A 27178-nucleotide genomic window follows, 5' to 3' on the forward strand; every position below is an offset into this window, starting at 1 on the left:
TGGTGGGGGGCCCCATCTAATGGTCCTTAAAAATGGCTTTAAGCAGGCTGTGCCAAACACAAGATCCTGGAGTCTGAGTCAGGCTCTCGGCCTGCCAGTGGGAGGCCTGTGAAAGCAGAGCCTAGGTCCCAACCTCCACCCCTACCCCAATCGCCCTGGGGTTCTGGTACAGCTGTTTCCTCTGGAGGTCTTCATCATGGGTCTCTCAGGACCCAGATACAGAATAGTGATAACAAATTGTAGGTAATAGCAGCAAGAACAATTATATGTATCTATGTGTGTGTGTGTTAAGTCGCTTCAGTCATGTCCGACTCTTTGCGACCCCATGAACTGTAGCCCCCCAGGCGCTTCTGTCCGTGGGGATTCTCCAGCCAAGAATACTGGAGTGGGTTGCCATGCCCTCCTCCAGGGGCTCTTCCTGACCCAAGGATCAAGCCCGCATTTCTCAAACCCGTGTTTCTCATAGTCTCCTGCATTGGCAGGCGGGTTCTTTACCACTAGCACCACCTGGGAAGTCCTGTATCTATGTATCAAGTGCTGTGTCAGGCCCTCCTCTGAGAATATTGTATATATGCCCTAGTTCCTTCGCTGTCAGGATAATCCTAGAGAGAGGTGTTATTACTGCCTCAGTTTTACTGAAGACAAATGTGACCCTTGTGGTCAAGAAAACAGGCAAGGTTTGGGATGCAGATCCTGGTTTGAGGACATCTCATACCTACCACTCTCACTCCAGGAGGGACCCCCCCACCGCCCCACAATTCCCACATCTGTCCTTGAGGCAACCTCCTTTCTGACACCTCCTTCCCTCAATGTAAATCAATTTGTGCAGAGAAGCTGACTGGACACTTCCAGTCTGTGTACCTCGACTCAACCAACTCAGACCTGCTTGGGCTAGTTAATCTTCCAGCAGAAATCACTGGGGCTTCCCTGGTGGCTCAGACGGTAAAAACAAAATCTGCCTGCAATGCAGGAGACCCAGGTTCAATCCCTGGGTCAGAAAGATTCCCTGGAGAAGAGAACAGCAACCCACTGCAGTATTCTTGCCTGGAGAATTCCATGGACAGAGGATTCTGGCAGGCTACAGTCCATGGGGTTGCAAAGAGTCGGATATGACTGAGCGACTAACACACAGCCACACAGGCTCAAACCAGGGCACTTCAATAACAGGTATTATTCCCAGTGTATAGATAACAAATCTATGGGACAAAGCTAGTCAGTTCCTAGGGAGGGACTCAAACTCAGATCTTACTCTGAGAGCTCTTTTCTTTGCTCCACGTGCAGCTTCACGAATAAAAGTGAAATAATGGATAAGAAAATGCTTTATTATTATGATTTAACATATAAGTGTAAATGATAAGATTTTATAGTTCATAACATGCTTGCACAGGTATTGAATTTCCTAAATCTGAGATACCATTGACTGTAAGATGTTTCATTGTTTTATGTATTGCTAAGAAAAAATAAAAACAAAACACTGTCCATTAAAGTATGACACAGCGCTTTCTCCTGGCCTCAATGGTAAGACATGGCCCACTGGTAGAGATGTTAAAATGAGAACAAATTGGAAGAGGTGAAACAAGGCCTAATCTTATTTGAGAATGGTAGCAACATGGGTCAAGCAGAACAGTCCCCATTATAAAGATAAATAAGTTGAAGCAACAAGTTGGAGAGGAGGCAGAGGCTGAAATTTGAGATTTTGGTTCCATGTTGTAAGTCCTTCTTGCCATGTGCACCTGGGTTCCTCATCAGAGTCGCTGTGGACACTGGCCCCTGCCTCTCCACTGTGGCTGATGGTGCACATGGGTGTGCACGGCAAACTGATTCGGGCCCCAGTGCAGGCTCTGCCATGCTCCAGGTGGGCCATGCCCTGGATGCTCGGTGTTAGAGAAGAAAATAACGGTACCTGCCCAGACGGCTGTTGCGAGGACTAAGTAAGGTAACCTATTCATTCATTTAGTCCGTCAACAAATGTGTCTCCTATGGGTGAGACAGCATTCTAGGGACAGCAGACTTGGTCATGAACATGATGCCAGGTGGTGCCCTCACGGAGTTTATGCTTGTGAGGAGCTTCTAGAAGTGTCCAGCACATAGACACAGCAAAAACCTATTACCCCAAAACTAGGTTTGACTCTTGGTGGGTGTTAGGCCAAAAGACACAACCAAGCTAAATGTCAGGAGAAGGAAAGATTTACTACTTGCAACAAATAAGGAGAACACCAGGAATCTTTCCCAAATCAGTGGTTCCCTGAACAGTAAAATTGGGGCAGTTTTAAGCTAGGGAGTTTTAAGCGGCCTAAGCAGGAGAATTCAATATAGAATTAGGGCAAAGTTGAGAGAGTCCATGCTTTGGCTGATTAAAGTCATGAGGGTCAGAAAAGGTCAATATTATCATCCCTTAGGTTTCAGTAGATATGGTGATTGTTGTTGTTGTTCAGTTGCTAAGTCCTGTCTTAGTGACAGGTGACTCTTTGTGACCCCATGACCTAGTGGTTGCAGGGGTTCAGTTCAGTTCAGTTCAGTCACTCAGCTGTGTCCGACACTTTGTGACCCCCACGAACTGCAGCATGCCAGGCCTCCTAGTCCATCATCAACTCCCGGAATCTACCCAAATTCAGGTCCATTGCGTCCGTGATGCCATCCAACCATATCATCCTCTGTCATCCCCTTCTCCTCCTGCCCTCAATCTTGCCCAGCATCAGGGTCTTTTCAAATGAGTCAGCTCTTTGCATCAGGTGGCCAAAGTATTGGAGTTCAGCTGCAGCATTAGTCCTTCCAATGAATATTTAGGACTGATCTCCTTTAGGTTGGACTGGTTGGATCTCCTTGTAGTCCAAGGGACTTTCAAGAGTCTTCAATACCACAGTTCAAAACCATCAATTCTTTGGCGCTCAGCTTTCTTTATATTCCAACTCTCACATCCATTCATGACCACTGGAAAAAACATAGTCTTGACTAGACGGACCTTTGTTGACAAAGTAATGTCTCTGCTTTTTAATATAATGTCTAGATTGGTCATAACTTTCCTTCCAAGGAGTAAGCGTCTTTTAATTTCATGGCTGCAATTGCCATCTGCAGTGATTTTGGAGGCCAAAAAAATAGTCAGCCACTGTTTCCCCATCTATTTGCCATGAAGTGATGGGACCAGATGCCATGATCTTAGTTTTTTGAATGTTGAGCCTTAAGCCAACCTTTTCACTCTCCTCTTTCACTTTCATCAAGAGGCTATTTAGTTCTTCTTCACTTTCTGCCATAAGGGTGGTGTCATCTGCATATCTGAGGTTATTGGTATTTCTCCCTGCAATCTTGATTCCAGCTTGTGCTTCCTCCAGCCCAGTGTTTCTCATGATGTACTCTGCATAAAAATTAAATAAGCAGGGCGACAATATACAGCCTTGATGTACTCCTTTTCCTCTTTGGAACCAGGCTGTTTTTCCATGTCCAGTTCAAACTGTTGCTTCCTGACCTGCATACAGGTTTCTCAAGAGGCAGGTCAGGTGGTCTGGTAGTCCCATCTCTTTCAGAATTTTCCACAGTTTACTGTGATCCACACAGTCAAAGGCTTTGGCATAGTCAATAAAGCAGAAATAGATGTTTTTCTGGAACTCTCTTGCTTTTTCCATCATCCAGCGGATGTTGGCAATTTGATCTTTGGTTCCTCTGCCTTTTCTAAAACCAGCTTGAACATCTGGAAGTTCATGGTTCATGTATTGCTGAAGCCTGGGCTTGGAGAATTTTGAGCATTACTTTGCTAGCATGTGAGATGAGTGCAATTGTGCGGTAGTTGGAGCATTCTTTGGCATTGCCTTTCTTTGGAATTGGAATGAAAACTGACCTTTTCCAGTCCTGTGGCCACTGCTGAGTTTTCCAAATTTGCTGGCATATTGAGTGCAGCACTTTCACAGCATCATCTTTTAGGATTTGAAACAGCTCAACTGGAATTCCATCACCTCCACTAGCTTTGTTCATAGTGATGCTTTCTAAGGCCCACTTGACTTCACATTCCAGGATGTCTGGCTCTAGGTGAGTGATCACACCATCATGATTATCTGGGTCGTGAAGATCTTTTTTGTACAGTTCTTCTGTGTATTCTTGCCACCGCTTCTTAATATCTTCTGCTTCTGTTAGGTCCATACCATTTCTGTCCTTTATCGAGCCCATCTTTGCATGAAATGTTCCCTTGGTATCTCTAATTTTCTTGAAGAGATCTCTAGTCTTTCCCATTCTGTTGTTTTCCTCTATTTCTTTGCACTGATCTCTGAGGAAGGCTTTCTTATCTCTCCTTGCTATTCTTTGGAACTCTGCATTCAAATGGGTATATCTTTCCTTGTCTCCTTTGCTCTTCCTTTCTCTTCTTTTCACAGCTGTTTGTAAGGCCTCCTCAGACAGCCATTTTGCTGTTTTACATTTCTTTTTCTTGGGGATGGTCTTGATCCCTGTCTCCTGTACAATGTCACAAACCTTATTCCATAGTTCGTCAGGCACTCTGTCTATCAGGTCTAGTCCCTTAAATATATTTCTCACTTCCACTGTATAATCATAAGGGATTTGATTTAGGTCATACCTGAATGGTCTAGTGGTTTTCCCCACTTTCTTCAATTTAAGTCTGAATTTGGTAATAAGGAGTTCATGATCTGAGCCACAGTCAGCTCCCGGTCTTGTTTTTGCTGATTGTATAGAGCTTCTCCGTCTTTGGCTGCAAAGAATATAATCAGTCTGATTTCGGTGTTGACCATCGGGTGATGTCCATGTGTCAAGTCTTCTCTTGTGTTGTTGGAAGAGGGTGTTTGCTATGACCAGTGTGTTCTCTTGGCAAAACTCTATTAGCCTTTGCCCTGCTTCATTCCGCATTCCAAGGCCAAATTTGCCTGTTACTCCAGGTGTTTCTTGACTTCCTACTTTTGCATTCCAGTCCCCTACAATGAAAAGGACACTGTTTTGGGTGTTAGTTCTAAAAGGTCTTGTAGGTCTTCATAGAACCGTTCAACTTCAGCTTCTTCAGCGTTACTGGTTGGGGCATAGACTTGGATTACAGTGATATTGAATGATTTGCCTTGGAAATGAACAGAGGTCATTCTGTCATTTTTGAGATTGCAGGGGTTAAATTCTATAAAACAGCTCGAGAAAGTGCTTTAGGCTAATGTTTACCTTTGATACAGAACTAAGTCTTTACAACTGATTCATTATCTTGCGCCTGTTTCTTCTCTTCCCTGATGACAAGGTCTGTCCTTTTGTTCCCTTAAGATCTTCATTACTGAGCCAGGCTTACATCCCTGAATGGCTTAGGCCCAAAATACCTTCTCTTAGGTTAAGAAACAGGACTTCCCTGGTGGCTAAGATGGTAAAGCTTCTGTCTACAATGTGGGAGAACTGGGTTCAATCCCTGGGTTGGGAAGATCCCCTGGAGAAGGAAATGGCAATCCACTCCCATGGACAGAGAAGCCTGGTAGGCTACAGTCCATGGGGTCACAAAGACGACTTCACTTTCACTTTCACTTTAGGTCAAGAAATCCAAGTCTGGTCCTGTTTCTCTGGGAACTCCCACCTTATCTGATTATAAACTGGGACAGGGTCCCTCCCTTCTCATCTGTCTTTGGGATTCCAAGGATCTGTGTTTTCTCTTAAATGAATGCTTATGGCTGCTTGCATCTATATTACAGAGGAGTTTCTTTTCCCAGGCAGTTATAGTTATGACTTCTGGCTCTGTGGACAATTCCTCACGGGAATTCTATGACCTCTTCTGGCAGAGCTCAGCGTTTCCAGATTTTATTTGGCTGCATTGGGTCTTAGTTGCAGCATGAGGGATCTTTGATCTTGATCGCAGCACGTGGGATCTTAAGTTGCAGCATGAAGGAGTTTTTTAGTTGCGGCATGTGAAATCTAGGTCCCTGACCAGAGATCAAACCTCAGCCTTCTGCATTGGGAGCGTGGAGTCTTAGCCACTGGACCACCAGGAGAGTCCTCCATATATATTTTTATATTTATTTTTTTCCTCCCAGATACTAAAGTCTACGCTGCTTTGGGAAATCATGACTTTCACCCCAAAAACCAATTACCTGCAGGGAGCAACAATATCTACAACCAGGTAGCAGAGCTGTGGCGACCCTGGCTCAGTAACGAATCTGTCACTCTCTTCAAAGAAGGTACTAACATCATGTGCTACTGTAAGGAGCCCTTTATGCCAAAGACTGATCTAATTTCATTTTCACAACACCTCCGTGAAATAGGAACTGATTTTATCCCCATTTTACAGATTAGGAGACTGAGGCTTGAATATACTAAGTCACTTGGCCAAGGTCACCTAGCTTAGAGGATGCAGTGGAAATTCCTAATAATGTACTTTCAAAGCCTTGAGAAACTTCACAGAGAAACTATATTGGTGATTATTTTTCATGTCTTTCTTAGAATTATAGCCTTGTTAAAAATGCCAGGGCCAGACCCAGAAGGGATTATGACTAGGATCATAAAAGCATGGACCTTGGAATGCTCGCTGTCAGGCATGAATGCTGTCTCTGCACTTGCTAATTGTTCCCGAGACTAGCCCAGAAGGGAATGGCCTGGGGTAAACGCAAGGAGATCTGGACTATATCAGTGTAGTCCATGATATTTAGGAGATATGTAACTGATAGAGGAGAAGAAAATGGCACTCCACTACTCTTGCCTGGAAAATCCCATGGACGGATGGAGGAGCCCGGTAGGCTATAGTCCATGGGGTCACAAAGAGTAGGACACCACTGAGTGACTTCACTTTCTTTCACTTTCAACTGATATGGCATGTGTCTTGAGAAAGATAAGATCTGAGAAAGTCTTGTAGTCTGCAGTCAGGAATAAAAACTGGACTCAGAGTGGACTCTGCACCTCAGTCCAATAGAGGCTGCTTCGTCCCCTGAGCCATTGCGCCAGATGTTGTGTTCTGTCTTCATTCTCGTCGCTCCTGGACCATTAGGGCAACAGAGGAGGCAACCTCAGGAGCAGGATCCAGGGCTGATCCCAATGCCCATCTTCTTAACCACATACTAATGAGAATCAGAAGTGAATATTCCTTGAGGACTTTCTGTGTGCCTGGCACTGCCCTCAGTCCACTGCTAGATTCCTCACAACAGCCCTTGCAGGGGCAGTGACCTTTGGTTCAAGCCAGGTTTCTGAACCTTGCCACTGTTGACATTTGGGGAGGGGTAATTTGTTGGGGGGGGTGCTGTCCTGTACATTGTAGGGTGTTCAGCAGCATCGCTGGCCTTTATCCACTAGTTGCAAGCAACATCTCCCATTGTGAAAACCAAAAATGTCTCCAGACATTGCCAGGTGTCTCCTTGGGGACAAAATCACCAGGTTGAGAATCACTGGTATGGGGGACACAGCATCCCAAGGAGACCCGACCTCCTCTCATTCCTTCCCTCAGTAGCACAGAAACCCATTGATTTAATCCACTGCTCCTGGGGCAGAGAGCTGGGTGGAGAAGGGCTGACAGTGAGTCCAGAGGGATAAACACACCCCCATGTTATTCCCATTCTATGGAGGAGGAAACTGAGGCATCGAGACCTTAAGGAACTTTCCCCAAGTGGCACAGGTAGTAAGGGGTAGAACCAGGACTTGAACCCAGGCAGCCTGGCTCCAGAGCCTTTGGTCCTACCCACGATGCTCATCCTGCGGGAAAAAAGGGAAGGGGGGATGCCAAGGAAGGAGAAGGTGGGCAAGTGAAGTAACAGGGGACAGAGTGTGTCTGCCTGGGGGCAAGAGACCCCTTCAGATCCCCCATGCCCGTGATGTCCTAGGTGCCTTCTATTCTGAGAAACTGCCAGGGCTGAGCGGGGCTGGGCGAATCGTGGTCCTCAACACCAACCTGTACTACAGCAGCAATGAGCAGACGGCCGGCATGGCGGACCCCAGCCAGCAGTTCCAGTGGCTGGACGAAGTGCTGACCAAGGCCTCCCAGGCTGGGGAAATGGTAAGGGCTCCCTGCTCCTCTCCTCCCTCCCTAGGGTCTCTTCCTGAACAAGTCCCCCACTTTGGCACAGACTCACACTCACTCATTCAAGATGCTCACGACACAGAGGGTCCCTCATCAGCTTGGCACCTGAGAGGGCTTCTTCCATCCTCACAACAGCCTGTGAGGCTGGGACCCATTGTGCTGTGAGGCTCCCGGTGGGGCAGTGACGGTCTCAAGTCACACGAGTGGTGGGGCTGAGATCCCCTGGAGTAGGAAATGGCTCCTCACTCTAGTATTCCTGCCTGGAGAATTCCATGGACAGAGGAGCCTGCCAGGCTACAGCCCATGGGGTCGCAAAGAGTCGGACACGCCTGAGAGACTATCATTCACTCACTGAGACTAGAACCCCAGTCTCCAGAGGCCAAGTCCAGCACAGCTGCAGCCACAGTGTGGGCCAGACCTCAGAGATATGACTTGCCCTTGAGGCGTGTCCATCTAGTCCCCTGTGAGGTATGTCGCTCTAGTCTGCTGGGTTGGCAGCCCCTGATGAATGGCCTTGTGTCTCATTTGCCTGAGTCCCTGCTCTGGCCAGTGCATCCCGGCAGGATCTCATGGCTGGTGCTTTTGAGTCCTCACTATACATCAGATAAGTTGCTAAGTGCTTTATATGGACATATGAACTCTCAAAACCACACTGGTTAGGTAGCCTTCCTGATGAGAAAACTGAAGCTCAGAGAGGTCACACACATCTGGTATCCAACGGTGGTTTGTCTCCAAAGCTCACACTCTTCACTGCCCTCCTTACCAGCCACCACTGCCCCACCCCACCATTCTACCTCTCACAGTGGGGGCCAAGGGCCCAGGCACCGTCATTATAGCTGAGGGACTCAATGAATGCAAGATGTGAACATACGTTACTACTACACAGCAGAGGTTATAAACCAAGTAAGGAAGTTTTGGTTACAGTGCCTGAGCTCTCCAACAGGAGAAGGCTCATCTGAAGGATCAGAAAGATTTCATAAGAAGGGTTTTGCAGCATGGGCAGGATTCACAGAGGGCTTCCCAGATGGCTCCTAGAGAAGGAAATGGCAACCCACTCCACTGTTCTGCCCTGGAGAATTTCATGGACCGTATAGTCCATGGGATTGCAAAGAGTCAGACATGACTGAGCAACTTTCACTTCCGCTTTCCCAGATGGCTCAATGGTAAAGAATCCGCCTGCCAATGCAGGAGACATGGGTTCGATCCCTGGGTCGGGAAGGTCCCCTAGAGAAGGAAATAGCAACCCATTCCAGTATTCTTGCCTGGGCAATCCCACAGACAAAGGAGTCTGGCGGACTACACAGTCTATGGGGTCACAAAGAACCGGACACGACTGAGCGACTAAACAGTAACGTCAGAATTTACAGAAGTGAACAGGAGAGGGTGGTTTGGGTGGCAGGCATAGTATGGGCAAATGCAGCACCTTCATCGCTGAGTACAGAGATGCCAGAATCACCTGGGAGAGGGAAGGGGGAGGAGGTACCTTGGAGCCTGTCGCTTGCTTTTGGGGAGATGGGTAGACTGTGAGGGCTGGAGAGGAGTTGGGGAAAGCAGCTCTGAACCCCTGCTGGGTACCCCTTCTTCATAGGTGTACATCATCGGCCACGTGCCCCCGGGCTTCTTTGAGAAGACACGGAACAAAGCATGGTTCCGGGAGGGCTTCAACGAGGAGTACCTGAAGGTGGTCCAGAGGCATCACCGAGTCATCGCAGGGCAGTTCTTTGGGCACCACCACACCGACAGCTTTCGGATGTTCTATGACGGTGCAGGTACCCACCCTGGAGGGCAACGGCCAGCCCACTTCCCTCCCCCTGTCTTCAAACTCTCAGCTCCACTGTCTCTCTCCTGGAAGGTGCCCCCATCAGTGTCATGTTCCTTATACCTGGGGTCACCCCGTGGAAAACCACGTTACCTGGAGTGGTCAATGGAGCCAACAATCCAGGCATCCGGGTGTTTGAATACGACCGAGCTACGCTGAGCCTGCAGGTCAGGAGCCTTGGGTCTGCTGGGGCCAGAGAGGTGGGGGAGGGACCTAAATGGATCACCACCTTCCCCAGCTAATCCACCCGAGCCTCAGGAAGGGCAAGTTACTTCCACCCTTTGAGAGCTCAGCATTAGAACCCCGGAGCTACCTCCAAATCCTGCTACCAGGTCAGATCAGTTCTCCCCCAAATCGCCCTTTGCCCCGGTCACTGCCGGGGCCTCCTATTTGGTCTCCCTGCCTCCCGCCCAGACCCACTGGAGCTCATCTGGTACAGCAGAGCAGAAGGGATTAACCTTTCTTAAGCACTTCTTGTCTCTCTCCCGTTCAAAAATCTTCAGTGGCTCCCCAGTGCCCCCCAGACACGTTGGATCTCTTTGGCTTGGCAGTCAGTCTCTTACAGTGTGACTGGAGGCCCGCTGCCCATGTCTCCTCTATACTGACTGGGTTGCAGCCAAGCAGGCCCCTACTCATCGAGCAATCCCACACCTCCTCGGTTGTGCTGGTGACTACAGAAATGACAAAGGAGTACGATTCCTTAATGTAGGCAACAAAATGTGTTAAGCACCTGCCACGTGCCAGGCCCTGTGCTAAGTAAGCTCAGGAGACACAGAGGTGAACAAAAGTCTCCGCTCTCCCGGAGCTGACATCCTTACCGGAGGGAGACAGTCAATAAACAAACACAGTGAAGTTAAGTGCGGCGTGAAATCAGTGCTAAGGAGAGAAGAGGGTGAGGAGGCAGTGGGTGACAGTTACGGAGCACGTGCATGTGTGTGTGGTGTCAGGTAGATGGGGTGAGGAAGTGTCACTGATAGGGTGACATCTGAACTCTGAGTCAAGTCAGTGAGTGAGCCACGTGAGTGTCTGCCGAATGAGGAGGAAGGCTGGGTGTGTTGGGGGGGAGGGGCAAGAAGGCCTGCGGGGTCACAGTAGAGGTCATGTCACATAGGCTGTGAGTAAGACCCTGGAATTAAAAAAAAAAATCACTATTCTGCTGGGTGAAGAACCGGCTGTAGGGGGCAAGGGTGGAAATGTGGGGATCGGTGAGGAGGCGACTACAACCCCTGAGAGGTCGCAGTGGTGTGAGCCAGGGTGGTTGCAGCAGCTCATGAGGAGAGCTACATCCTGGATGGATTTATTTTTCGAAGCATTAATTTTATTATTTGGCTACGTCAGGTCCTAGTTGTGGCATGCAGGATCTCTAGTTGGGGCATGGAAGAAACTCTCAGCTGCAGCATGTAGGATCTAGTTCCCTGACCAGGGATGGAATCCAAGGACCCTTAATTGGGAGCACAGACTCTTAACCACTGGACCACCAAGGAAGTCCTGGCTGTATTTTGAAGGCTGAGTGGACAGGATTTGCTGGTGGACTGGATGAGAGGTGAAGAGAAAGTGAGGAGGCAACGAGGGCTCCAAGGCGTTGAATGGAGCACCTAAAAGGATGAGGTTGCCATTTACTGAAACAGGATCACTGTGGGAGGAGCAGGTTTTGGAGGGAAGATCAGAAGCCTGGTTTTCCTGTTAACTTTGGGATGTTTATATGGCATCCAAGTGAAAATGCCAAGGGAGGAGGCAGCTGAATGTTCAAGCTGGAGTTGGAGTTCCAGAAAGAGGTGGGTGCAGAGACTTAACCTCGGGTATTCAAAACCAGGGACTGCCTGAGACATTAGGTCCTTGACTCTAGAGTAGAAGCAGGCTAAGGATTTTTAAGAGTATGGGCACATGGGCACTTGGCCCGCAGGTGGTGTGAAATGAAATAATGTAGATGCCTAGCAGAAAGTTGGCATCCATACACAGCAGCCCCTCTCACCCCACCTCTGCTGATCTGAAGCAGATCCTCAAACTTGGGTGGAAAGCACTGGACAGATAAGCCTTCCACATTCTAGTCCAGAAAATGCACCTGAGTTCTAGATGTCTTGGGTGCATCCCAAGCCCCCATCAAAACACAATTCTATAACCTCTCTCAGTCAGGCATTCCAATGCACCCGGGAACAGAAAATACACAGGCCATGGAGTAAACAGCTTGGGTTCCAATCCTGTTCAGGCACCTGTGAGACTCTCGCCAAATGAATTAACCTCTTTAAGACTCGGTTTCCTCATCTGTGAAATGGGAATGATAATGCAGTTACCTCAGGAGTTTGGACCAGCTTTTGTCTGCCAAGCATACTACAAGTGGTCGTGATTACAGATGTTAGAATCCGGGAGGTGAATGCAAGGTGGAGGGTTGGGGGCGGAAGTGGACAGCGGCTCACGGCCCGCCCGCCTCGCGTCCCCTCTGCAGGACATGGTGACCTACTTCTTGAACCTGAGCCAGGCGAACGCGCTGGGGGCGCCACGCTGGGAGCTCGAGTACCGGGTGACCGAGGCCTACGGGGTGCCGGATGCAGGCGCCCGCTCCATGCACGCGGCGCTGGGCCGCATCGCCAGCGACCAGGGCGCGCTACAGCGCTACTACGTCTACAACTCGGTCAGTTACGACACGCGGGCCTGCGACGAGGCGTGCCGCGCCGAACACGTGTGCGCGCTGCGCGAGGTGGCCTTCGACCGGTACGCAGCTTGCCTGCGCGGCCCCGGCGTCGTGCCCGCGCCCTGCCTCGCGCTCCTGCCCGCGGCGCTGCTGGGCCTGCGCGCGCTGCTCGTGTCCTGACCTTGGGGGACCAACGGCCTACGCGCTTGGTAAAATGGAGGCAGCATCAGCCCTGAGAGCTGGACTCTTTCACCCTTTCCCTTCCCCGCGACAGCAGAATGAACTGGGACTGGGCAGACGATCAGGAAATGAAGCCCCGAAGGTCCCACCAGGAGCACATTTCTTTCACGTTTCATGTTTTATCCAGAACACTCTGTGCTCATCATGCATGTTATTAATTTATAAATCATGTTTATAAAACTCCCTTGCCCCGTTATTGAAAGTCCTCCCCTCCTCCTATTCGGATAATCCGAGTAAAATGAGATGCCTGGAAGATGGGCCTGGCTGACCCAGTGCCCTCCGTCTCCCCTGGCACGTGGCCCGGCCTCGAGGTATCCAGTCAGGGATCGGATCGGGCTTTGGCGTTTGGTTTTGCAGCAGTGCGGACGTGAGACAAGGCAGTTCTAACCCGGGCGCTCATCTGCGGGCCATATTCTCCGCCTTGGGCCTCCAGGGTAAAACAAGCCTGCTACACTGCACCTCGGACGGTGCGTCTTCGGGCCTAGCGGTTCTCGGGGCCCTCTGGGCTCAGCGGGGCCTGGAGGGGGCGGGGCGGGGAACCCCTAGCAGCTTGCGGGGCCAGAGAGCACTGAGACCGCGGGTGCCCCAGCCGCGGAGTCTCCGGGCCTCGCTCCTCCCCGGACGGGGCGGGACAGGGAAGTCCCGCCCAGCGGTCCGGTCCTGGGCGGCCCCGAGGGCTGTGCACGCCTCCTTCCTGCCACTGCGCATCTGGGCGGGTTGCGACCCTGGGCCGGGAGGGCGGGCCGGAGCCCAAACAGAGGAGGGAGAGGCTAGCGGGTCATGCCCTGGTCGCCCCGCGCCGTGCTCTTAAGGGACCTAGTCCTTGGAATATTGGGCACCCTCGCCTTCCTGATCGACCTGGGCGCCGATTTGTGGGCCGCGAGCCAGTATGTGCTCAGCGGTCGCTACCTGTGGGCCGCGCTGGTGCTGGCGCTGTTGGGCCTCGCCTCGGTCGCGCTGCAGCTCTTCAGCTGGATCTGGCTGCGCTCCGACGTCTCCAGCCCGCTCGCGCCGAAGCCCCCTGGCCGGCACCTGGCGCTGTTGCATCTCCTCCAGCTGGGTTACCTGTACAGGTGAGCGCCCCGCCCCTGGGGAGCGAGAGGAGGGAACGAGGTCACGTCACCTCCTGCTGCTGGGCTGACTCTGGGACACGGGGGCGCGGAGAGGAGAGGACTGCGACCCAGGAGAGGAAACTAAGCCCCTGCTAGTTTAGAGGGCGCCCCTCCCACCAGGTGAACTCCTGGCCTCTGATGGAGGAAAATTCCGGCTGACGGCCCTCAGAGCTCATCACTCGAGCTTCCTGGCACAAGTGAAGAAACGGGGACCCAGAGAGGAAACTGAGGCACACGACTTGGAGTCAGGCCCTTTGGGATCCACTTCTGGCCTTACCACCTGTGGCCTCCTTCCAGGCTTTTTCAGAGCCTGAGTTCCCTCCTCTGTTAAAAGCAGGTTATCATCCGGAGGTGGGTGTGGCGAGAAACCCGTCGTGAAGGGCGCAGCGCCTGGCCGGGGCGGACTCTGTTCTAATGGCAACGGGACCCAGCAGTTCTTTTTTAGCTGTGGTCGGAGCCTTGGGCAAGTCACTTGAGCCCCCTCCAGATCTCAGTTTACTCAGTGTTCCAGAGGCTCCCAGTATAAGGACTTAATGGAATGAGACCTGTGAATTGCCCCCGTGCAGGGTGAGCAGCAGCGTCAGCTCACTTCATGATCAGCTAGCTGGGTCGCCTGGCAGTTTGAGCAGCCCTGACCCCCAGAGCAGCGCTTGGTCCCTCACGGCCAGTGCCCCCTCCTTATCTTCCCCAGCTGCCTTCTCCATGAGCACTTGCTCCCCACCCCACCCCCTCACCCCCAGGGCCAAGCAAGAGGGCAGAGATGGGGCCTGACTCATGTATGTTCCTGGAGCCAGGCAGGGCTGGGCGCAGGGGTTGTGGGGGTGGGGGGAGCCTACAAAATCTGTGTGTGGGCTGTGCTGCTTTTCAGAAGTGGCAGGACCATCTGGAGAGGGGGAAAGTGAAACGAAGGGGTCAGAGTCATGCGACAAAGTCAGGATGTCCAGATCTTGCCTCGAGTCTCCAGGAGTGGGCGAGAGGAGCTTTGAATGTTGCAGTTTCGCCTGAGGGACTGGCCGGGCATCAATAACACCCCCGATGAACACGAAGGGGCACAGATATTACAGTCCTGGCAGCCTGCAATGAGCCCTGAATCGATAACTGCATCATGCATCTTCTATTTTTGCTGAGCATGAGTCGGACAGACTGTATTGAGCTTTGCTTGAGAAAACAGGGTCTCTGTTCCAGCCTGTGACAGGCTGAGGCCTCTGCCAGGGCACTGGGGAACAACCCCAACCTGGGCATGCCTGTCTGTTCTCTTAGCATGTTGTCAAGACCATCCAGGGGAAGTGAGGCTAAATGTCTAATGAATGAATTCGAAATGAGTGAGTGGGTTCACCTCCCAAGAGCCAACTGAGATCAGTACCGGGCAGGCGAGATCCTGGTGCATCCTCCACCTCCCTCAGGCCAGTGGGTCACTCAGGTCTGCCCGTCCAACCTCTGGACCCTCTCTCTCATTTAAAAATTTTTTATTTATTTTTGGCTGTGCTGGGCCTTCCTTGATGTGTGGGTTTTCTCTAGTTGCAGTGAGCAGGGGCTGCTCTTTGTTGCGGTGTACAGCCTTCTCATTGCGGTGGCACGTCTTGTTGTGGAGCACGGGCTCTAGGCAAACAGGCTTCAGTAGTTGCAGGGTGTGGGCTTAGTTGCCCCAGGGCATATGGCATCTTCCCTCGGACCAGGGATCAAACCTGTATCCCCTGCATTGGCAGGCGGATTCTTAGCCACTGGACCACCAGGGAAGACCTCTCTGGACCCTCTTAACTCTGCCCCTTCTTTGCTCCCATCACTCTGGGCAGGCCTTTCCAATGGATCCCTGGGTGCTCTTTCTATAGCACAGTAGGACCTGTCTCATCTGTGCTCAGAAGCTCTCCACGGCTCCCCTTCCCCACAGGATCCTAAGAAATTCTTCAGTTCAGTTCAGTTCAGTTGCTCAGTCGTGTCTGACTCTTTGCGACCCAATGAATCTGCAGCACGCCAGGCCTCCCTGTCCATCACCAACTCCCGGAGTTTACCCAAACTCATGTCCATCGAGTCAGTAATGCCATCCAGCCATCTCATCCTCTGACGTCCCCTTCTCCTCCTGCCCCCAATCCCTCCCAGCATCAGGGTCTTTTCCAATGAGAAAATCTTAGGCTTGCTGAAATTTGAGAACGATCACTTTAGGCGCTTTCATGGTACATCTTTCAAATTCAGACAGCTTGGCATCCAAATCTTGTTTCCACTGCTCATTCGCTCTTTGGTCCTGTTTCCCCATCTATAAAACAGGGATGTTGTAAAGGAGGAAATGGAACAAGGTTAGTGATGAGCTTGGAATGGTGGCTACTGCAGGAGCAGGAGCAGTAATCTATCCCCATTTCACAGATGAAGAAACAAGTTCAGTGAGGTTAAGTTGCTTGCCCAAGGTTCCATTGCGTGTACGTGACAAGCCAGGATTGGAGCCTGTCTGCATCTATTCAGTGGGGAGAGAAGGAAGAATGCCACTGGATGCTAACTGGGCCCCTTGGGGCATCGCGTGTGCTGTCTAGGTGTGTGCAGGGGCTGCAGCAGGGGCTGCTGGTGTGGCGGCAGGAGGTCCCCTCTGAGTTTGATGTGGCCTACGCCGACTTCCTTTCCCTGGACATCAGCATGCTGCGACTCTTCGAGACCTTCCTGGAGACGACACCGCAGCTCACCCTGGTGCTGGCCATCATACTGCAGAGCGGCAGCGCTGAGTACTATCAGTGTGAGTGTCAGGCCCAAGGCCAGCCACCCCTGCCCACCACTCCCCGACACCCCCCTGCACCTTCATGCCTTGGGAAAGTTGCCCACAAACGTCAGAAAGGTTTTCTCTTTTTCATAAAGGCTGTTTAGAAAATAGGGGAATGTCCTTTAGAGAGGCAGGTCTGGGTTCCAATCCAAAGTCATGCTCCAGCCTTGAGTCTGGACAAAGAGGACTCTATCTCTCTGAGCTATTATTCTCATCTGTAAAATGGACATAGTCGATGATCCTTCCTCATAAGGTGAATGAAAAGTTTTTAAGTGAAGTGATGCATAGAAGGCCTAGTGCCTAATAAGTCTACAGGATTTTTACTATTTTTACTAGTTTGAACATAACAGATAATGTATGCTGGTGCCTAATGTCTAATAAGAAATCAGTTAATCAACAGAAAAATTATTGAGCACCTTTGTACACTTAAGCCTCTATGGAGCACCTCTGTGCCTGTCCGTGTGTTAGAGACACCACAGTGAATAAGCAGACAGACACAGCCCTGGCCTGCCAGGACCACAGACTGTAAAGCATGCGGTTACAGTAAAGCCAGTGGAGTGATCTGAAAAGGAAGAAAGCAGGTGGCTTCATAAACCACAGGAGAGGTTTGTGCAATGAGCAGCTTTGAGAGGGTTTTTAGGGAAGTGAGTTGCCCAAGGTCACATGCCAGCTGGCCGCCAAGTTAGGACTCCAGCTCACATCTGATTCAGGATCTCCACTTTCCCGCCTCCACCCTCGCACACCTGCTGCTGCACGTGGCACAGCCTCCCGAGGAGCCAGTCCTGGCTCTGCCACCGCTCGCTGCGGGGCTTGGAGAGTCTTTCCCGCTCTGGCTTCAGTTTCCACGGTCGTGCAAGCTGGGGAGTTGGACTCCATCTTCAAGGGTCCTTTCCGTTTGCTCATCCAGTTCTGCAATATTAATTGGGGAAAAACAAAACAGTACTAGCAGCTGTCACGATTGAGCCCTTGCTGTTGGTCAGCATGGTGCAAAGTGCTACGTCGTCGTCGTTATATTCACAGCACCCTCTATCTCCACTTTACACGTGAGGAAAGAGGGGCTGAAAGGTGACGTGATTCTCCCTGGGACGCACAGCACTCATTGGGTACATACCGTCAGCCCTGTCCGTGGATTCTGCTCCCGCAGATTCTGAGGGCCACCCCTATTACCCCATTTTATATTAGAGACTTGAGCGCCAGTGGATTTGGGGAACCAGTCCCCTGTGGATTCTGAGGGATGGCTGTGTTTTTGTCTGTTTGAGACCAGTGGGTGTCCAGGACCAGGGCTAAGTGGAGACCATCTGCCCTGTGTGTATGGACAGGTGGGGATGGGAAACTGAGGGAAGAAGTGGATTTTCCCAACTTTTGTTTAGCGAACAATTCTTCAGCTGATGCTGTATGCCAGCTACTAGGCTGCTGAGGGATCCCCGGGGGGCAAAATCTGTTTTCTACCCTGAAGGAGCTCAGAGATAAGGAAAGAAGACTCCAGACAGAGGTGGGGTGTTATAGGACCTGCACGGCAGAGATGGGTGGGATGGCGTCAGGATGGGTGACTCTAGGGGATAGTCAAGCCAGAACTTGCAGGGTAAGGAGGAGTAGGCCAGAGGAAATAGGGATGGGTCTCCCTAATAAGCAAGGGCACAGCTTGTCAGGTCAGAGAATGCAGCAATGTGGGGCAGCTGGAGGAACATCAGGCAGGCAGAGACCCTGAGGGTGGGGTAGTTAGAGAGGCCACAGAGCTGATTCCAGGCTGGGAGTGGGTTCCCGACCCACAGCAGGTTCCCAGAGAACATCTGTTGACTGAATGAGGTAGGAAGGCGGCCAGGGAGGAAGCTGTCTAGAGATGCTTCCAGCCCTCCTTGGAGGGCCTGGTGCTTCTAGTCTAGAATGGGCAACCAGGAGGTGGGAGGCGGATGTCTTGGAAAATCAAAACCAGGGCCTGGTCCGAGGGTGGAAGGGAGGAGGGTATGGGCTGTTCCAGCCACGTAGCAGGGACATCCCTTCTGGCCCCCTGAGGCGGCTTCAGCTAGAGGCTTGTCGTCACCCTGTGGGATTTCCTGCTTCCCTTTCTGAGATTAAGAAAAGGGGAACTGGATGGCTGGGGTGCCGATTCAAGAAAGGCATGGACTCTTCAAGGAAAGGAAGGTTCGGAATGTGCTCAGGGTGGGGCCGAGGCCCAGGGGGTACTCGATGCTGGGCGGCGGTGCTAATGAGAGTGTTAAGTCACACAGTCTCATCCTTGAAAAACGTAACAGGGGTAGCACTTGAAAGGTTTGTGGTGAAGGACAGACTCCATGTGGATGGGAGCTCTGGTAGGGTTGTGTGAACCTACTGTGCTCCAGCTGTACTTTTCAACAAACTGGGAGCTCTAATATCCACCGCAGCGTGGCTACAAGCCCTCCGCAGTGCCCACCACCTCGGGGGAGCGCCTGCAGGCTGCCCGCAGGGCTCACCTGTCCACTCTTCTTCACAGGGGTCAGCATCTGTACGTCCTTTGTGGGTATCTCGTGGGCGCTGCTCGACTACCACCGGGCCCTGCGCACTTGCCTCCCCGCCAAGCCTCTCCTGGGAGTGGGCGCCTCCGTGATCTACTTCCTGTGGAACCTGCTGCTGCTGTGGCCCCGAGTGCTGGTCGTGGCCCTCTTCTCAGCCCTCTTCCCCCGCTACGTGGCCCTGCACTTCTTGGGCCTGTGGCTGGTGTTCCTCTTCTGGGTCTGGCTGCAGGGCACGGACTTCATGCCAGGGCCCCACTCTGAGTGGCTGTACCGGGCGACTGTGGCCACCATCCTGTATTTCTCCTGGTTTAACGTGGCTGAGGGCCACACCCGAGGCCGTGCCACCATCCACCTGGTGTTCCTGCTGAATGACAGCCTTCTCCTGGTGGTGGCCTGGGCGACTCAGAGTGCCTGGCTGCCCAGTGGGCGCCTGCTGCAGAGCCTGCTGCCTGCGGCCGGCGTCTGCTTCCTTCTGGGGCTGGCTCTGCGGCTGGCCTACTACTGCTGGCTGCACCCTAGCCGCCGCTGGGAGCCTGACCAGGTGGACGGGACCTGGGGTCTCCGCTCCCTTGAGGAACGTCAGCTCCCACAGAACAGACGCATGGCCCACCTGGCTAAGAACTTTTTCCCCAAGCCGAGAGATGAAGCTGTTTTGCCATGGAAGGGAGAGGTGAATGGTGTCCTTTGAGGCAGGGTCAGACCCAGCCAGGGAGGCTTGAGGCCAGATGGAATCGGTTAATAGAATGAAGATAAGCTACTAATGCTGCTATGGGCCTTGATTCACTCAATGAGCCCTCGATGCCTGATCTGTGCCAGGTACAGGAGATGAGAGTTGAGTTAAGACAGAGGTCCGCCATCAAGGAGGAGAACTAGATGAGAAGGGCTGGGCCCTGTTGGGTCAAGGGCCCCAGTTATGTACGAAACACTTTGGGAGGAAAGAAGAGACCCTCCACTGCACTCTTCCCCCACCCACATAGGCCAGAGCATCCCAGTGTTGGCATTTCTACCTCCTTGGCCACCTCTGAAATAACTCGTGGAGGTGCTCTTTCACCCTTGGTTGCCCTGCCCAGGGCTGAAAGGCCCCAGAACCTCCAGGATGTATTCTTTGGAATTGTCCCCCTCCAGTCATTCAATTCATTCAGCAGATGTTTACCAAAGGCCTCTTACGTGCCAGGAGCATCATTCTGTTCTTCGCAGATCAGCTGCCATTTGTTTCAGCCCCTACCCTCTCCAGCTACCTGAGAGCAGGCTTTCACGCTAGAAGCCAGGGATGCCCAGCTGCCTGGAGTGCAGCTGGCCCAGCCTCTGCCCCCGCTCTCAAGGGGCGACCTTTCAGCCAGGTGCCTTGTGAACCTGTGGTCTGGGCCATGGCTCAGCCTGTTGAGTATTTTTTTATACTTCCGGCGGTGTTATTTTCTACCTCAGAGTCTGTGCGGGAGGAAGACTATGTCTCTGTCTATGTTTCTATGTCTCTGTGAGAGACACGTGTATGTTGTTTTTGTTGAACAGTGTTATTAGATTATTATTAAAACCTCATGGTATCTTCCAGCCTAATTGTGTCATTGAATCTACTGCCAAGTTCAAAGCTGCCTGGAAAAAAGGGGTCAGGGACACATAATCCACCGCTCAAAAATGGTAAAGCCCCTGGGGCCAGAGAAGAGGGCTGGCTGAGCTAACACTTCTCCATCTCGTCTTCTGAGCATCAGGTGAGCATCAGAACCCAGATCTGGGCTGACTGCAGTGTGTGCTCTTAGCCAGCTCTGCTGCTGGGCCTGGAGGAGTAGCCACACCACTTGGTACCAGGAAGTGAATACAGGAGTGCCGATGCACAAAGGCCTTTTTGCTGGGAGCTCAGTGGGAGTGTGGGAGTGATGACGGGATGTGGATACGGGCTGTGGTGTCGGGGAGGTGGAACTTTTTGCTGTTCTGGGAGGTCTGTGGTTTGGAGAAACAAGGAGCAGGCAAAGGGTGCTGGAGACAGAAGGAAAGGTTCATCACCACCAGGAGGGGACCCAGGAGTGTCTATTATTCATTCATCTGGTGGAGACACAATAAACAGTCTATCAGACAGTGTTAAGTGCTCAAAGAAAAAGAAGGTAGGGGAAGTGTGTGTGTTAGGGGTGGGAGTTATTGATATAATTTTATATAGAATGGCTGGCAAGGCCTCCCTGAGAAAGTGATGAGCCCTCAAGGAGGTGAGGGTGCATGTGTGCTTTATCCTGGATGCCAAGGCAGCGGTGCCTGGATGAAGGAGGGCTTCTAGCAGTCATGTTGGCCTGGGGCCAAGGCTGACAGAGATGAGGGCTGGGAGCAGAGAGGCTGTGGAAGATGATGCTGGTGCTTTTTATACACACAGAATGGTAGAGGCAGAAAGCATCTCCAGGATCACTCAGTTCAGTGATTTCCAGACATCTGAATTTCATGAACCAGTAAAATGGCTATTTTAATAAAAAAGGGTAGTCAGGACCTCTCTGGTGGTCCTGTGGCTGACTCCGTGCTCTCAAAGCAGAGGGCCTGCCTGGGTTCGGTCTGTGGTCAGGGAACTAGACCCCCACACGCTGCAACTGAGAGTTTACATGCCACAATGAAAACTGAAGATCCCTCATGCTGCAACTAAGACCTGGCACAGCCAAATAAATAAGAAATAATAAAATATTTTAAAAGTACTATGTATGTATTAGTATATATATGTGTGTGTGTGTATATATATATATATATATATATAAAAGGGCAGTAAAAACTACCACCATCTATTATCACCTTATGAAAGGATATTTAACTTCAAAAAAAGACCATTCAATTGAATATATTTAAACATACACCCAAAAGCAAAATTGTTTTTCTTCTCAATTCAGAGGGACTATCAAGGGTTGAGACCTCAGGAGGGCAGGCCTGACCTTTAGAAATCCCTGGTCTTAGTGACCAACCTAGCCGCAAACATAAGAGGTTCTTAAGAAGTCCACTCAAATGAATACTTGCTATCAATTATACTTCAGTAAAATAGAAATACTTCCTACATTTACTTTTCTCTACTTCTTCCTGTGACATGTGGAAGACTAGGCTCAGGGGAGATCATCTTGGCTAAGCTCTCATCTACATAGACTCCCTTTAGATGAAACTGTCAAATGAGGATAATAGGCCTGTAGCTTAAAAAGCTGTGGAACTGAGTGGTTTCATTTGTAAAGAAGTACAGAATCAAGAATTTTAAAAAGATGACAGCGATATTACTTGCAATTAAAAATTTCTTTCAAAGACTTTTTTTTTTTTTTTAATGTTAAGAACCTTGTTTTTGAAGAAAAAAGAAACTCTTGATTTGTTCATTTTAACTTGCCACTGGAAAGATTCTTGAGAAATGTGCAGATATTACACTTTTTGGAAGAGATGTTTTGCTCTTTGGGCTCAAAAGGTAATTGATACTCTGATGTACTTCGGAGCAATGAACAAGTTTACTTCAACATCACAGTGTGGCTCAGCTCAAAATATGCACCTTCTGAGCAAAAGATTTAATGCCGCAGTATACAAGAAAACCTCCTCTTCTCTGGGGGAACTTATTTGGGGAAAAATATATATTATAGTCTGACATGGATGGTATTTGGAAGCTAGAATCTAATTCTAATCTTGTTTGGAATAAAAGGCAAAAGGACTCGTTTTCCAGACCAATGAAAAGTCCGACTCAAATCTAAAAAAATGAAAAGAGGAAAAAATTAGCTAATGTAACATGTAAACAAGCCAATCAAACAGTTTGATATCAATTTGTCGGCTTTATTGCTTTTGCATTTTAAGCTCAGCACAGCAAGGTATTGATTTCTTAGTAATTAAATTTCAGCACATTTGACAGCAAATGAAATCTCTTGGCATTCCAGTCCTAAACTTTGAAAAGCAATATTTTTCGAAAGAATTGAGAAAAACTTTCCCTTGAAAATTATTTAAAAATTTTTATTTTCTCATTTATCTGTACTGAACGGCTAGTGTTTTTTTTTTTTTGGTGAAATGAATGATGAAATTATTAAGAGGGTGTCATCTTTCTAATGAGCTCTGCGTATTTTTTTTGAAGCCTGACTCAGGAGCCTACTCAGCTAAGCAACTGGGTTGATCCTACCCAGAAAAGACACAGGAGCAAACCATATAGAAAATAAAAACTTTATTTTTTCAAGTTTATAAGATAGTTCCCATTACATATAACATTATGGTCAAGGACTCGACAGCCACAAATGCCCGCAGTCACATAAATATATCCAATCAATGCCTTTTCCTGATAAATGAGGCACCTGAAGTCCAGAGGGTCATGTTTTGAGTAGAAGTCGTCCTTAATGGGATGGCTCCCATCAGTGCATTAGGAACTAGCCAAGTAACCTTGTGTGCTAGAGCTCTCTGACTCGGGAGAGGAAGGGACAGGGCCTGCTGATCAGAGGTGGGCCAGAATTAGATGTTGTCTCATGGTTATCTTAAGATATTTCAAAATCTAAGAATTTCAATTTGGCTTCTATAGCTTGAGTATTTGGGGAGTTTCAACTTTTGAATGAAAAGGGAAACTGATTTAGTGAGAAACAGAAGCTTGGCTTAAGAGGGGTCCTAATGCCCCCTTCTGCAGGAGCAAGGAGAGGAAGGCCGGAAGCTCACCACCCCATGGTTTCAGCCATCACTCCCCCAGGGAGAGGGAGTGTGCGGCTCCACCCCTTAACCCCTCTCCCCCTTGGTTCAGTGGCACTGACACCCATTCAAGGCAGTGAACATTGAGAAGCTCCATATGCTGCAGCTGGAGTTGGCCCATCAGATTCTGCCTGGATCTTTAACGCGAACAAGTTTGTGTAAACTGCGAACAAGCTGTGGCACAAAGTCTCCTGGGACTCTAGGTTTGCTCCCCCCAGTTGCAGAGCAGAAGACAGAAATAACCCAAACCAAATAAAAGCCCCACTAGGCATCTAGATCTGGAGCAGGCATCCACTCTCCCGGCCACCACCTGGTGCCCCAGGGGCACCGAACAGGGTGATGCTAAGGCACAGTCAGTTTTACATTCGAAAGGAAAACCACCTCTTAGACCCAGGACACGGCTGACAATTCCAGATCCCTTACTAGAGATGGCCCAGCACTCACCATGAAACGTGCAGACCCATCTTATAGAACCCACGGTGCCCAGCTGGGAAAGGGACTCATCGGGTGGGGACTCTTTCTAGTAGAGGGCTTCCCCCTAAATGAGAAGGACCCATAGTGTCCTTTAGACCTCAGCCTCCAAGAGCTTGCTGCGCTGCCCACTTGCTTTCCTCTCTGGATCTCTGTGCTGTGGAGGAAACCAGGTTTACTGAAGAGCACTGGGTTCCCTGGATGATTCATTTTGGCAGAGAGGAGCCAGGAAGCTCCCATTTTCTGTCTGCCCTCTGAACAACCAGAAAAGAGCAAAGACGGCACTGCCCAGGGAGCGTCCTCACCTCTCTTAGCCAGTTTCAAGTTCCTTTTGTAAAGACCTAAGCTGTGCAGTCAGAGCAGGAGGGAAAAGGCCATCGAAAAAGGAGTCCCAAGTCATACTCTAGGAACAAAGAGCTCCCAGCAGGCAAGCAGAGGAAAGTGTGAGTGTGTGTGCGTGTGTACTTGTGTGCATGATGCGCGGACTGCTCTGCAGTCTCACCAGCCTGAAGCACAGCACCAACCGGGTGGCCTATGTGCAGGGCAAGAAACCAACAGCTCTACTGGCAGGATGGGGTGGGCGTGGAGGGGCCTGGAAGTAAGGATCCGCCATGCGCCCTAGAGCACGCTAAGATCAATTATCAAGCAAGACAGAGCAGCAGCTGGGCAGCTATGCTGAACTCGGACCAAGCAGGTCTGCCTCAGACTATATATCCTCCCCCGTCCAAAGGAAACAGGCCTAAGAGGCAGCTTGGTGATGAGCACTGATTTGAGCTCCTCTCCAAACACCTCTTCCCTACGACTGAGTTACGAAGCACTTTCTCAATCCGTTCTGAAGGAATGTGTACACCAGCCTTTCTCTGGGTGATCTGGCATTAGAGGGAATCTGGCCCCTTTTGTGCTGGGAGCATCCCCAAGTGGATACGCTGAACCTCTGAGTGTAAGCAGTGATGGCTGTGGTTGGTCAAGGATGCCACCTGCTAAGGACCCAGACTGCACCTCTCTGAGGTACTTATAATCACCTCTCTCCATGCAGCCTGGGAGAGGCTAAACTTCCTGAGCTCTAAGGAAGTTTATGTGGCCTGAGCACGTGCCCAGGCTGCTCATGGAGGGTGGGGCATCCACAAATACAGCTGGACTGAAGGTTGTGACTCATGTCTGGGCACCCACCCAACTTCCCAGAGGTCAGGCTGGGAGATGTTCCTGCATTTGGCCCATGGTTGAGTTTTCAGGCATGGCATAGGCGATCTACAACCTCATTTAAATCAGGTGAGTTTTTCTGGCTTTCAAGTTTCCCATTTTAGAAAGGGACTTGAGAAGTGGGAAGCGGATCCTATTGGAAAACTGGGCTTATGATCACAGCCATTTGGTCTTCAGTTTCAGGCCGAGATCTGGGTACATGCCCAGGACACCACTCACAGGGCTTAAAGGATTCAGAGCATGAAGTCAAATCCCTTAGTAGTTTTGGCCAAAATGCGGTTATGGGCCTTTTCTCAGACTTGATTTGACTACTTGGGTCCAAAGCCTGGGGACTGGCCAGAGCTGTGTGTGGGGGTGGATATGAGGTGCAGAGGGTGGACTAGCCTGGCACTGATGACTAAGAAGGGGGAGGCCCGGTGGGGATGGCCTCTGCTGGGGAAGGGTGCTTCTCTGCAGGAGGAAAAGTTGGAATCTTCCTGTTTCAAGGGCCAAAGAAGTAGAAATTCCTAAGAAGCCTTAGGTCTTCTCTCCAGTTTGAGGGTAAGCCCTCGTTAGCTTTGACGAAGAGTCAAGCTGAAGGCTGAGAATTTACTAAGAAGAGTTTCTAGGGTTGTGCCATTTGGTCAAAAAGGGAGAGGGATTGGGAAGGGGACTAAGGCTTCTAGGATGGGAAACAGCAAAGTCTAAAATTAATCAGTGTCCCAGGCCCTACAGTTTAGCCAACCAGGAGGTGGAAGAGTGGGAAGGAGCCCAGCCTCGCGAGCAGACCACTGGAGCAGCTAAGGAGGTGCTACTGTCACAGAGAGGTATCTCAGACATTTCAGTTACGATTTTCCAAGGAAACTTTACACAACCCTTTCTTGCTAGAAAAAGAAAGGGGGAGGGGAATCTGCTTCAGAGAGACCAGACCCTTACCTATAAAAATAACATATACATTCACTGGGAGTATGTTCTACAGCTAAGGAGATTACAAAGACTGCAAGAGATGTTATTATAAACGTCTGCTGCGTTTATCCAATCACCACAAGTTAACAGCAGTTCTCAATCTGGTCATGGATGCAGAGTGCAACTCTGCCCCAAGGATTTCCTTTTCTTTTTCTTCATTTTTCTGAAACAAAATAAAACAAACAAACAAACAAAAAACCAGAAGAATTAAAAGCACTGTAGCTGCGGTGAGTCTATTGTTCTCTCAATCCAACTATCTCCCGCTCCTGTGCGAGGATGAACACGGGGCTGCAGCTCACGCATAGCAAAAATCAGCTTCATCTCTTGCAGCTGTTGGTTTTGATTGTGTTCTCGCCAGCATTCCATGGAGAAAGAGAGAGAGAATTCCCAGTTGGTTCCGGTCTCCGGCTCCCTTCAAGGAGTGAAAAGGAGCTCATGGGGAAGGCTCTTCATTCCAGTTTTTAGAGAAAATCAAGCTCCAAAGCCTGGTGGAGGGACACCAGGTCTCCGTGGTTTGTGATCCGCCAGAAGGGCATGTTGTGCTGGAAGGGGAGCAGGGGTAACTGGTTAACTCAACTTCTTCTGGGAGCTCATATTCATCCATACCCCTTCCTCCACAGACCTCTCCCCAAAGTACTTGGAACCCTCTCTACTGCTACCCACACTGTAAGATCATTATACTGATCAAATATGTATAAGGACTTTGTGCTTCCCCTGTGGCACAGTGGTCAGGAATCCACCTGCCAATGTAGGAGACGTGGGTTTGATCCCAGTGTTGGGAAGATACTCTGGAGTAAGAAATGGCAACCCACTCCAATATCCTTACTTGGAAAATTCCATGGACAGAGGAGTCTGGTGGGCTGCATGCAGTCCGTGGCTTGCAAAGAGTTGGACATGAGTGAGCGACTGCA

At 50.3% G+C, this 27178-nt stretch overlaps 3 protein-coding genes across 4 annotated transcripts in view; 2 read left to right on the top strand and 1 right to left on the bottom strand.

Moving 5' to 3' along the window:
- SMPDL3B (sphingomyelin phosphodiesterase acid like 3B) overlaps nt 1-12834 on the top strand; it is a 31707-nt gene extending 18873 nt beyond the window's left edge. The window contains exons 4-8 of the mRNA XM_018056857.1: nt 5997-6140; nt 7770-7942; nt 9555-9735; nt 9819-9952; nt 12229-12834. Of these exons, the coding sequence (XP_017912346.1) occupies nt 5997-6140; nt 7770-7942; nt 9555-9735; nt 9819-9952; nt 12229-12594 (998 nt within the window). The 3' untranslated portion in view covers nt 12595-12834. The remainder of the gene's footprint in view (nt 1-5996; nt 6141-7769; nt 7943-9554; nt 9736-9818; nt 9953-12228) is intronic.
- On the top strand, nt 12867-20549 carry XKR8 (XK related 8). Its single transcript, XM_005676783.3, has 3 exons — nt 12867-13727; nt 16289-16485; nt 18980-20549. Exons 1-3 carry the CDS (start codon nt 13435-13437, stop codon nt 19687-19689), a joined length of 1200 nt encoding a protein of 399 aa, XP_005676840.1. The 5' UTR covers nt 12867-13434; the 3' UTR covers nt 19690-20549.
- EYA3 (EYA transcriptional coactivator and phosphatase 3) overlaps nt 23126-27178 on the bottom strand; it is a 95474-nt gene continuing 91421 nt past the window's right edge. For both annotated transcript variants that reach the window (XM_005676781.3, XM_005676782.3), the window contains one exon: nt 23126-26809. In XM_005676781.3, coding sequence (XP_005676838.1) covers nt 26729-26809 — 81 coding nt within the window. In that variant the 3' untranslated portion in view covers nt 23126-26728. The remainder of the gene's footprint in view (nt 26810-27178) is intronic.

Source organism: Capra hircus, chromosome 2 (assembly GCF_001704415.2).
Source record: "Capra hircus breed San Clemente chromosome 2, ASM170441v1, whole genome shotgun sequence".
In the NCBI taxonomy this organism is placed as follows: domain Eukaryota; kingdom Metazoa; phylum Chordata; class Mammalia; order Artiodactyla; family Bovidae; genus Capra; species Capra hircus.

Coding starts and splice junctions, on each gene's coding strand:
- XKR8 (XM_005676783.3), top strand. CDS start 13,435: ATGCCCTGGTCGCCCCGCGCCGTGCTCTTAAGGGACCTAGTCCTTGGA. Junction 13,728..16,288: donor CAGCTGGGTTACCTGTACAG/GTGAGCGCCCCG, acceptor TGTGCTGTCTAG/GTGTGTGCAGGGGCTGCAGC. Junction 16,486..18,979: donor CAGCGCTGAGTACTATCAGT/GTGAGTGTCAGG, acceptor TCTTCTTCACAG/GGGTCAGCATCTGTACGTCC.